General features: G+C 38.4%; 1 protein-coding gene across 2 annotated transcripts; it reads left to right on the forward strand.

Moving 5' to 3' along the window:
• Positions 1 to 95: 95 nt before the first annotated feature.
• Positions 96 to 9,983, forward strand: ube2j2 (ubiquitin-conjugating enzyme E2, J2 (UBC6 homolog, yeast)). Of its 2 annotated transcripts, none has more exons than XM_020634337.3 (9): positions 96 to 234; positions 1,684 to 1,814; positions 4,888 to 4,928; positions 5,105 to 5,207; positions 5,770 to 5,908; positions 6,002 to 6,082; positions 6,170 to 8,648; positions 8,769 to 9,106; positions 9,197 to 9,983. In XM_020634337.3, exons 2-7 carry the CDS (start codon positions 1,684 to 1,686, stop codon positions 6,458 to 6,460), a joined length of 786 nt encoding a protein of 261 aa, XP_020489993.1. In that variant the 5' UTR covers positions 96 to 234; the 3' UTR covers positions 6,461 to 8,648; positions 8,769 to 9,106; positions 9,197 to 9,983. The 2 variants fall into 2 exon arrangements, with proteins under 2 accessions (XP_020489993.1, XP_065810633.1); XM_065954561.1 differs by lacking the exon at positions 96 to 234 and adding an exon at positions 378 to 626.
• Positions 9,984 to 10,659: the final 676 nt, after the last annotated feature.

Raw genomic sequence — 10,659 nt, forward strand, 5'->3', positions numbered from 1 at the left:
AGTATCCTTATGCATTCTATACAAGATCAGCTGATGACAGCAGTGCGCTTTCAATGTTTTTAATCAACCGATATAACGTCGATGAAGAAGAAAACCGGAAGCGTCGTTCTTCCTCCTGCTGGCTGAAGCTACGTTGGTGTCATCGTCTTATCGGTCTGGGGTTTGACAACAGAAACAACATCCTTCATTTGTGTCCAACCACGAATACCAATTTCCACTGGGGTCTCTGGAGAGGTATTTTTATAATACATGCCGTATATTAGAGGGCTGGGGGTCCGCTCCCGTCAGTAACATTATTGTTCTGGTTAACGCAAACATATCTGCGACCTACGTTAGCTAATGCTAGCCGTCGGTGGCTAACACAGTACATCCAGGCTGGATGTTCGCTAGCTGCTAGTGCTAGTGCTAGTGCTAGCTTTTAGTTAGTCGTCGTGTCCGGTTAGCTAACCTGCGCGGACATTATTGATATGTTGTTATTGTTATTACACGTCGTAGGTTGGGGTTTTTGTTGAGTATCTGTCCGATATGGAGCTAACTTGTCGGACTGCTCAGCCAGCGAGAGATGGACGTAGCTCTGAAAGTAACAGCGGATTAGCTTCAGCTAACATGAGTTGAATTAGTGAAAGGTAGTCTGTCATTTAGAAGGAAACGATAATGACATGATTTGAACACTGTTACACTTCATTTACATTATACGTGTATGATTATTAACTGATTATCTGGTCTTAAATAGAATGACGTGTCGCCTTGACGATGCACAAGTACATTTTAAATTCATGTAGTTTGCTTCACATGTTCATACTTTAACTCCACAAGGATTTTAATTTAATTTAATTAATTTTATTAACAAGGCATGGCAAGTTAAAGTTTTAAAGAACTTGGATCAATGAAAAAATAGTTAGAAAATTAATTATGTAATAATGCAATACAAAATAAAATCTGTGATTTCCTCAAACACTTACAGTAATTGACAGTAGAGGGATGAATACAATTACTTACAATTAAATGGGAATATTTGTTATTTATCAATAATTTTGCAGATTTGTATTCTAAAGCTTAAAGCAAAACCAAGGATGAGCCTGTTGTTGATTAATTGTTTTAGTAAAAGTTTTCTACCAGAGGCTGAGTTAGAGCTGCTGCCAGCTGATTTAAATCTAGCAGAAACAATAGTTTAAATACAACGATGATCAGATGAGAGACAAAATTAGATTACCAACTGTTGAGGAAAAGAAACACATGGCTGGTGATGGTCATGTCATAGTGAGATTACCATAGTGTTTTTAGAACTTCTGACCCTTGGTCAGATCATTACATCAGCTCCCAACTATTTATTGGCATTTTAAAGGCTATAATCAATATAAACATTTTCTCTCCTAAAGGCAAGTGTATTCAGAACAAGACTTTTTTTGTCTATACAAATACAGTACCTAGGTTATAAAGTAACATTTTCATAAAATTTCCAGAAATTCTGAGTCTGTATAAAACTCAAATAGTACCACGAGTGCCAGAAAGTTGAACCTTTTCAGAGTTGAAATGTCTGCAGTCAACAAATGTTAAACTTTGACCTACTATTGCCAGGGAATGTTTCCTGAGAGAGGTACCAATGACTGGGTTTCAGTGACAAATTCAATAAAAACAAATCAATACTAATGTCACTGTGTTACTTTTTGTTTAAATCTTCAGATGAACAACAACGGGAATAAGAGAGCTCCAACCACAGCCACCCAGCGACTTAAACAAGATTACCTCAGGATAAAGAAAGACCCTGTGCCTTACATCTGTGCAGAACCTCTCCCCTCTAACATCCTAGAATGGTAAGAACTCCATCTTGGCAAAATCACTGCAACAAATCTTTAAATAGGTTAATGTTGTTTTGCAGTGCTCAAACTTGGACAGATTGAATCTTTAAACAGACGACATATCCATGTATTCCATGTGTGATACCTATACACTTTGTCATTAAGTTATTAGACATTTGGGATTATTCTGTTTAGTATTGTTAAGTTAAAATATTTGAAGCTCAATGGGTTAAATTATAATATAAAGAAAAGAAAGTAATAAGACATTTGAAACACTGTAATTCAACTCTTTCAGACATAAGAGGATTTTAAACTACATTTGTTAGATTCTTAACAGCTTTTGGGACAAACTTTTTTAACAATGACTTGAATAAGATGTTTTCCAATGTTGGTCAAAATAACAACAGAGGGGTCTCAAGAGGATAATTAGTGTTACAAAATAAATACATTTTTGGATTGTAATTATGTCTTAATATTTGTAAAATTACCCACTACACTACCTCTTTACCTCTACTTTACCTCTTTCCATTAAACAGTTACTTAAGGAAATTCAACTATAATATGTTTTTTTCCAGATAAAGTGTTGACGCAGCACACTTAGAGCTGTGAAGAGTGTTTCCTTGGTAGAGACTAGAGACAGTGTGCTATTTGGACTTTCCATAGTATCTGTGGAATTCTTTATTGACGGTACACATTAATGTTTTAAAAAGTAACTTTACATTTCTCTGAACACCACAAATGAGTTTCAAGGGGGCTCATTCACAAACAGTGCGTACGCACAAATCTGTTCTTAAACATTCGTTTGAACGTTTGCTGCACAAATCTGATCCAATATTTACCTTACTCTGTGAACAAAGTTAGAACTTCCTCAGACCATGCGTATGCTCGAATGATGAAGGACCAGCTTTCTCAGAAAATGTTAACGCACATCCTTTTAACTGAACGCACAACATAATAATACTACATTCAGTAAAAAGAAATCTAAAACGTGACTTTACTAATGCATTGACTTAACGTATTAAATAACCATGAAATGTATGCCTTTTCATTCTTAATATACTTCTTTCATCTAAAATCGTCAATCTTATCTTATTTCATCAAATTAAATAATTAGTTTACAATAAAGAATATGACAATGTACATATTGAAATTTAATGTTTTTGACTTTCATTTAATCGTTGACCACTCTCAACAATAGTGCCACAAAAATATAGACTCTGTTACCTAAAGCAGCTGATTAATCAGAGCCTGTTTAAGGGCATGCAGTGAACTTAAATGTTTGTGATTGAAGTCCAAGAAAGTGTAAAGATCTAGCCTTGCTCAAGAAATTGCAACCGGTGCCTTCAGAAGAGAGCACATCAGAGTGTCAGGAGAGTGGGACGAATGGCTTGTCAGCTGATTCTGACACCTACTTTTCTCTCTCAACATAGCTTGTCGTAAGATAATACTGCATTAATAATAATATACGCATATTCAATATACCGTGATGAAAATGGTGAGCTTTTACTTGTGTCAACAACAACGGAGAAAAACTAATTTTTCTTCTGCTCACCATGAGCCATTTATTGACGAGCCCCTGAGTGTTGTGATTTGAGTCAACAGCTCCTCAACACAAAGCACCACACTTCAGTTTGTCCACCTTCAATACAAAATCACTAGATGTGCGATCATGCCCAAGTGAGGACAAGGTGTTATGAAAGCAGTTACAGGTCATTGCATTTCATTCATGCTTTGATTTTTCTTAATTTTCTAAAAACAGATTTGCTTCCTTATCTTCATCACTTGAAGTCACGAAAGAAATGTTTGCTTTTCCGATGTACTTTCAAAAGATTTCATCACAATGAATTCCAAACATTTTTTCCTTGGCTGAAAGGTGATTGTTTATATCTGATACTTTTCTACGTTAAGACGTTGACCATTGTGTTCTCGTGTAATGTTTTATCCTTTTATCATGTTTTGTCTTTTCATTGCAAAACATTCTCTGGAATAGGTAATGTAATTTATGGTACTTTAAAAGTTTGACTTTTAATAGTAAACAACGGCTGAGATAAGGATCTGTTTGGAGTTTTATTTGCTCGTATATGACGAGGTAGTTCTTGTTAAGGTCAAAGGCCTCTTGCAAGAGAAGCCTGGTCAAGTCAGTACAATCTCAGAAAGAGCTACTACAAAGATAAAGCAGTCATAAAAAAAGCTCAGAGAACAGATTACAACACTATTTATTAAAACAAAGCCACAAAAGAATGATGTTGATATTCAAACATTACATCAGCGATTAATACTAAATAATTGTAATAAATCATTCTAAATGTAATTTCAAATAAGTGTGAACAGACTTTCTTTCTCTGGATGTTAAATGTTTTGATCCCAGTCACATCTCCTTCAGGCCAAAATGTGTCATACTCACATAATACCATACATACAAAGAGTAAAGAAGCGGTTTGAAGCCAGTGTGCAAATGTTTCACTGTGTCCCCACATGATCTGTATAACTGTTGACTGTGATCTATTAACATGGCTGTATGATCTACATCTTTACTACTAGACCAACGGGAGACTGATGAAAATAAAGAGACAATAAATAAGTAAATATGTAGTAGAGAAGACATGGAAGCTACACGTTCTATACAGTTAAACTACACCAGTGCTTCCCAAAGTGTGGGCCGCGGCCCCCTGGTGGGCCGAGTGGGTACTGCAGATGGGCCACGAAAAGCCCTCCACCAAGTATAAAAAGAAAAGAAATATCACAATAATGATGATTAACCATGAGTCAACCCTTTAAGTGATTAATAAGGCGTGTCATGACTATTCATGGACATATTGTTTAGTAAACTTTTGTGTCTATCTTGCCATAATATCAACTGGATATTAACTGGAAGTTATAGCTATAGTCATAAAAAAAAAAATGTATAATGGGCCCCGGAGTAATTTTGTATTTCAAAGCGGGCCGCGGCAGTTTTAAGTTTGGGAAAGGCTGAACTACACAATAGTATGAAGATTACAATTCAAATCATTCTTTGATTGTGGTTACATTTTTTTGTCTAATTTGTGAAATGTAATGGTCACTAACAAACCTGTCCTATATTCTGTAGGCACTACGTAGTCAGAGGTCCTGAGAAAACTCCGTATGAAGGTAAACCAAAAGTAACTATAGTTATGCAACACATTAAATGAGTTCCTGTTAATTTCCCTATTAGAACAAGTTGATGCTTGCTTAGCTCTGTGGTACGTGAAGGATTTACTATTCTTTGACTGAGTCATCATTTATTTTTCCAATCTGTGTTACATCATGATATCGTCTTGTCTTAGGAGGATATTATCATGGAAAACTTATATTCCCTCGGGAGTTTCCCTTTAAACCACCAAGTATCTACATGATAACACCAAATGGGAGATTCAAGTGTAATACAAGGTAAATCAGAATAAAGTATCAGGCCCCGTGTCCACCTAGCATTTTTTCGGGCAGAAAATCCGTGAAGTGTTTGTGCACTGAGAAGAAAAGCGCTGCACATCCGGCCTGTCTCCACGACAACAGTCTGTTGACAACGGCCATTGTATGACCGCCACTGCTCCTTTACTTTCTACTGCATGTTGTTTTTTATTATAGATAGTTTATTTCCTGAATCGGACACAGAGAAGAATAGATGTGTGTACAAGACGCGATCCGCAGGCGGCAAAAATACGAGGAATGACGTCAACGGCGCTTTTATGAAAAGTTTAACGTTTTTCAACTTGAAATGCTCGGAGCAGGCACACAAAACATGCAGAGGGCTCGGAAAAAAAGACGCTGGTTGCTGCGCTTTTTCTCCAGGCACCTGCTGCTGCAAACGCTCAATCCTCATTTAAGACAAATGGGATACAAGACGCTGCCGCTCAGAAAAAGACGATAGGTGGACACATGGCCTTAGTCACTATTCATTCACTCTTTTGACACTTGGCTCCTTCAATTCTAACTTTTCCGGTTCCCTCCCCAGGTTATGTTTGTCCATCACAGACTTCCATCCCGACACGTGGAACCCTGCATGGTCTGTCTCCACCATCCTCACAGGTCTGCTCAGCTTCATGGTGGAGAAAGGTCCCACCCTCGGCAGCATTGAAACCTCTGACTACACAGTGAGTACAAAGTACCATCACTACTGAAGACTGTGTGATAAAACCAGCTGTGATGTAGCAAACATTTTGTTTTTTTGTCTTTCTAATTTCCAGAAAAGACAGCTGTCAGCCCAAAGCCTGGCCTTCAACCTCAAGGACAAAGTGTTCTGTGAGCTGTTTCCTGATGTAGTTGATGTACGTATGCGTGGTCTCTTTGCTCTTCACATATTTTCCCTTTTTTGTTGGACTTATATTCTCTATTTCCTTTTTTTCCTCCACCAGGAGATGAAGCAGAAACAGAAGACCCAGGAGGAGTTAAGCGCCCGCACTCAGCCCCTCCCTTTACCCGACGTTGTGCCTGACGGAGACCCTCAGCACGCCCACTATGGCATCCCCGCCCTCAATGGAGGCCCCATCCCGCACGGGGCTGCCAACCCTGCCCCTGGCCTGCAGCAGGCCAACCGCAACCATGGACTCCTAGGTGGAGCTCTGGCCAACCTGTTTGTGATCGTAGGCTTTGCAGCATTTGCCTACACAGTCAAGTATGTGCTGAGGAGCATAGCCCAAGAGTAAGGAGTGGGTGTCACAGGGTGACGCCCCCTCCCCTCCCCCCGCAGGTGAGCCAGTTAGTGGACTCTACATACTACAAACACACTATGTGGGGGAGGGATGTTCAGTCCTGGGTTTAACCCCCCACGACCACCACTACAACTACAACCACCATGGACTTTTTGAAGATGGAAACTCAAACCCGACCCTCCCTGGAAGGAGAGCAGCAGCAGGAGGAGGAGGTGGGGGAGTGGACAGGAGTGGCTGGGGGATTGAAGGGGCTTATTAAAAATGGTTGTGATCCACTCTGTGCTTCAGTGGTTTATGTCAGCAGCAGAAACAAGCTTGGCTCATGGGTTGTGTAAGATGCTCTTCAGCAGGAGGTTGTTTGTTGCTTCATGCTTAAGACACAACTGGAAATACTCTCCCAAGGTGAAATAAAATGTACTGTTGTTCTCCCACACTAACATCAACTGATAAAAGCTTGTTTTAAAAACATTCAGTAGCTGTCCCTGTGCCCACCAACTCTACAAAAAATATTTCTCTGCAGTGGTTGCAGTTCATAAAGACTCTTCAGGGGGGCGACCCCATGCTGCCACAGGGCCAAATAAAAGGAATGCCACAAAGACCAGCTGTATGGTTCTCCTCATGATCACACTTGCATCTGAATAATAGTGGTTGGCATTGGAGTTAACTACCTGTTCTTTTCTATGGAACATCATCATGGACTCAAGTTACATTTACCCGATCCCTGCAGGTGCAGTTCAGGAACCTGTTTCTCCACTTTCAATCCAACTGTGTCATGGGTTACTTCACTTTGGAAATGTGTTGAAAATTAAAGATAACTCAATTAGAGGGAAGAGTTGTGACCTGATTATGATTCTTGAGAGGTCAATTTGTCGTTGGTAAATAAGTAACAAATATCATTCAGGAAAACCTTGTACAACTTGATGTAAACCAAACAAAAAAGAAATAATAATAATAATGCAAAAAACAACAGAGGGCAGATGTGAGATGATACAAACATTATCAGTACTTGTGTATTTCATGGATAGGGAATATTTTCTGCACCAATGCTTTGACCTAATAATGATGCAGTCAGTGGTGGAGAAGGTGTCTTTCCTTTAGCACGTCATTGAAGCGTGTTTATTTCTGTATTACCTTTTGAAATAGAGATTGAAGCATCAGAACAGAAACGTGGCGTGTCCTAGCTTCTGATCTGTGGTCAGTCTGATGCTAGTCCAGACATTTTTATCCTTTCAACCCATGAGCCAAGCAGTGAACTCCGTGTCTGCACAGACGTCACTAGAGACCAGTACCTTTCTAAATTGGCTAAGCTGACCAGTATAGCACATTCTATATAGGTCCAAGTAAGGGGACACATGAAGAGAACCAACATTTCTTTTCTGTGCATTTTTTTCCCCCTGTCTTTTGTTCTCTTTATTTATAGAAACAGCCACCTTTCGTCTGTCTTGGTTCTGAGTAAACCATGATTATTTACTGAGCACTTCAGTCAGACAGGCCTCGGCCCAGGCTCACATAATTGCTGATAATTTACTGTTGTGCATTGCATTTAGTACAGATGGTTATACTGTGTATCTAATGTTTCAACAGTAATATGGTCTGAGGCAGAGGATTCACCTCTGTTGCTCTTTTCTTGGCATCATCTTAAAAAAATAAAAACTGCTGGTGATGAGAGTGCATTTGTGTGATTATAAAGCAAATGCCCAGATTTACATGCTTCAATTATTCTTGTGTGATATTGTATGTTTTCATAGTAAATGCAAATAAATTACCCTGCCTTGTGGGGCATTTTAGCACACCTTCCTTTTAAATCTGCTTTTGTGATCATATTTTAAATTGTCCATAAAGGTGTATTGAGTTGTTGTAAAACAAGGTCAAAGTTTTATTTTCTTCTTAATAAAAATGTCATTCCAATGAAATCCACCTTGCTCACAGAGGCTATAATGTTTTGAATAGATAACTGAAAGCGTATATAGGCTGTCTGCGCGCGGTTGTGGAATTCCTCTGAACATTGTTTTCCCCGAGGACAGCGCTTCCTTGGAAATGTCTCAATCTCCACGTGACAAGATCAGTCACGTCGGCAGAGACAGCTACAGTATAAGAGCACAGTTGTCGAGCGAACAGTTGAAGCAGAGCTCACTCAGTCTGATACATACTTTACCTGCACAGGACTCTATATCGTCTCAAAGTGAGTATTACACTTAGACTAGCTACATGCCTTTTATTTGTAGAAATAATGAAGCTTGTTGATCGCTTTATTTATGCTTTATTTTTTGTTGTTGCTGATTTTCCTTCTTGTGTGCTGCAGCTGTGTCTCCGTCCACATCCCTCTGTCATCATGTTGGTAAATGAAGAGCTGGAGTGTGTGGTGTGCTGCTATGAGTACTCCCGCAGCGACCGGGTCCCTCGGGTCCTTCACTGTAGACACACCTTCTGTGCGCCCTGCTTGGAGAAACTGTCTAAGAACGACGGCATTGTCCGCACAGTCTCCTGCCCTCTGTGTCGCTGGGTCACCTGCACCAGATTCAGCCTGACCCTGCCTGGGGCCCTGTGGGTCAACACTGAGATCTGGGACCAGATCGCACAGAATCAACAGATGAGGGAGGATTTAATTAACACGCAGACCCAATTCATCAACACATCACAGTGAGTATTTAGAACAGCCTCTGATAGATTAAATACACTGTACCTTGTTTACCACAACGTATTTCTGATCGGCTCTCTCTCCCTCTTCAGCCTTGATTGCAGACGGTCTGGTTTTATGTCCGCATTCCAAAAAATGTTCAGCTGTGTGCCGCTGCATGGACAAGTGCAAGACTTCTGCTGACAGTTCACCTTCACAATATCTTATTTTCTCACTTTTTTTTTGTTGCATGAACTCAGCAGTGTTTAATGGACTGATATCCTAAGGAGCATTGCATCCAGGGAAAGTTGGTATCCCTGTGAAGAGCAATGGCATTCAAAGCCTCCTGTGAAGATTTGTGAGTGTTCAATTTGTTTATGATTGTATTTTTCTCAAAGCACTGCAAAAAGCCTGATCTGTGAATTTGTTGTAAATATGTTCTTGTATTTTTTGGTGTAGTTGTCATTACTATAAGAGTATCTGTGAATTAGCAACAAACCTATTCACACTTCAGTGTGAGTTTGAAGCTAAGCCTCATTTAAAGCATGTGACATGTGGGTTGTTCTTTTTTTTATAATGTATTGTGATGTATGTAATTTTTTACGTTTTCATATATGACTAAATCGTACTTATTGTGTTTTGAATCTTCTGTTAAAGGATCTGAAGTTTTTTCACTGTGTGCATTGACAACATTAAGGATAGTAAATCTCACAGTTCCTTTTAGTTACTGAGCACAAGATTATGACAATTTTTAAAAAGAATTAAACTGTAAAAACTGAAAACAGTTTGTACACACATTTGTACATATACCATGTTTACTTCGAGACTTGTGATGTTGAAGATGAATATTATCATCACCAGACATTTGAAGCATTTTTGAATAAAAGCTATTTAAAAGTATCTTCGGATTTCTGGTCTTAATATCCCTTTAACCAATAAACATGCTTGTTTTTCCTTCATACAGGCAGGCTCTCTCTTTTGGAAATTATGATAATTTAACACATTTATATTTGACATTTATAGATGTTTTTTTCTTGTTTGTTTTTTCAATTGTTTCTAAAGACAATTCAGATGTAAAGTGTTGCCAGTGTTGTGACAAAGTGAAATAATTAGTTATTTTAAAACTTATACATGTTTCACAAAGAACCAAAATATTAAAACCTCATTTCACAATTTTTTTTGTCCAATACTTAATAAAGCACCCAAAGCAGGTTAAAAAAAAAAAAAAACCCTAATATAAAGAGTGAGTTCAATAATGAACACAGTGGTATTATACCATCAGTGATCTCTACTGTTCATATTATTGTGTTTGCATTTCAGAAAACCTCAAACAGAAAGTTACTTTAATACATTGACAATCTTCTGAGTACAGTTAAAAACAAACAATAAACTAATATGTCAGCAAGTTTGCACCCTTTCTTTAACATGTGAATATAAGCTTTAAGCAACATTTTTTTTTTTTTTTGTGACTTTTATTTCCCTGAATCTGATTCAACTTTATCTTAACCCTGACACATCAAAAAATAACCAGAAAATTATATATTTTTGGAATTGAGATGTTTATTAAACCCTTAAA

Source organism: Labrus bergylta, chromosome 5 (genome assembly GCF_963930695.1).
Source record: "Labrus bergylta chromosome 5, fLabBer1.1, whole genome shotgun sequence".
NCBI classification, from domain to species: domain Eukaryota; kingdom Metazoa; phylum Chordata; class Actinopteri; order Labriformes; family Labridae; genus Labrus; species Labrus bergylta.

Coding starts and splice junctions, on each gene's coding strand:
- ube2j2 (XM_020634337.3), top strand. CDS start 1,684: ATGAACAACAACGGGAATAAGAGAGCTCCAACCACAGCCACCCAGCGA. Junction 4,929..5,104: donor TGAGAAAACTCCGTATGAAG/GTAAACCAAAAG, acceptor GTCTTGTCTTAG/GAGGATATTATCATGGAAAA. Junction 6,083..6,169: donor TGTTTCCTGATGTAGTTGAT/GTACGTATGCGT, acceptor TTCCTCCACCAG/GAGATGAAGCAGAAACAGAA.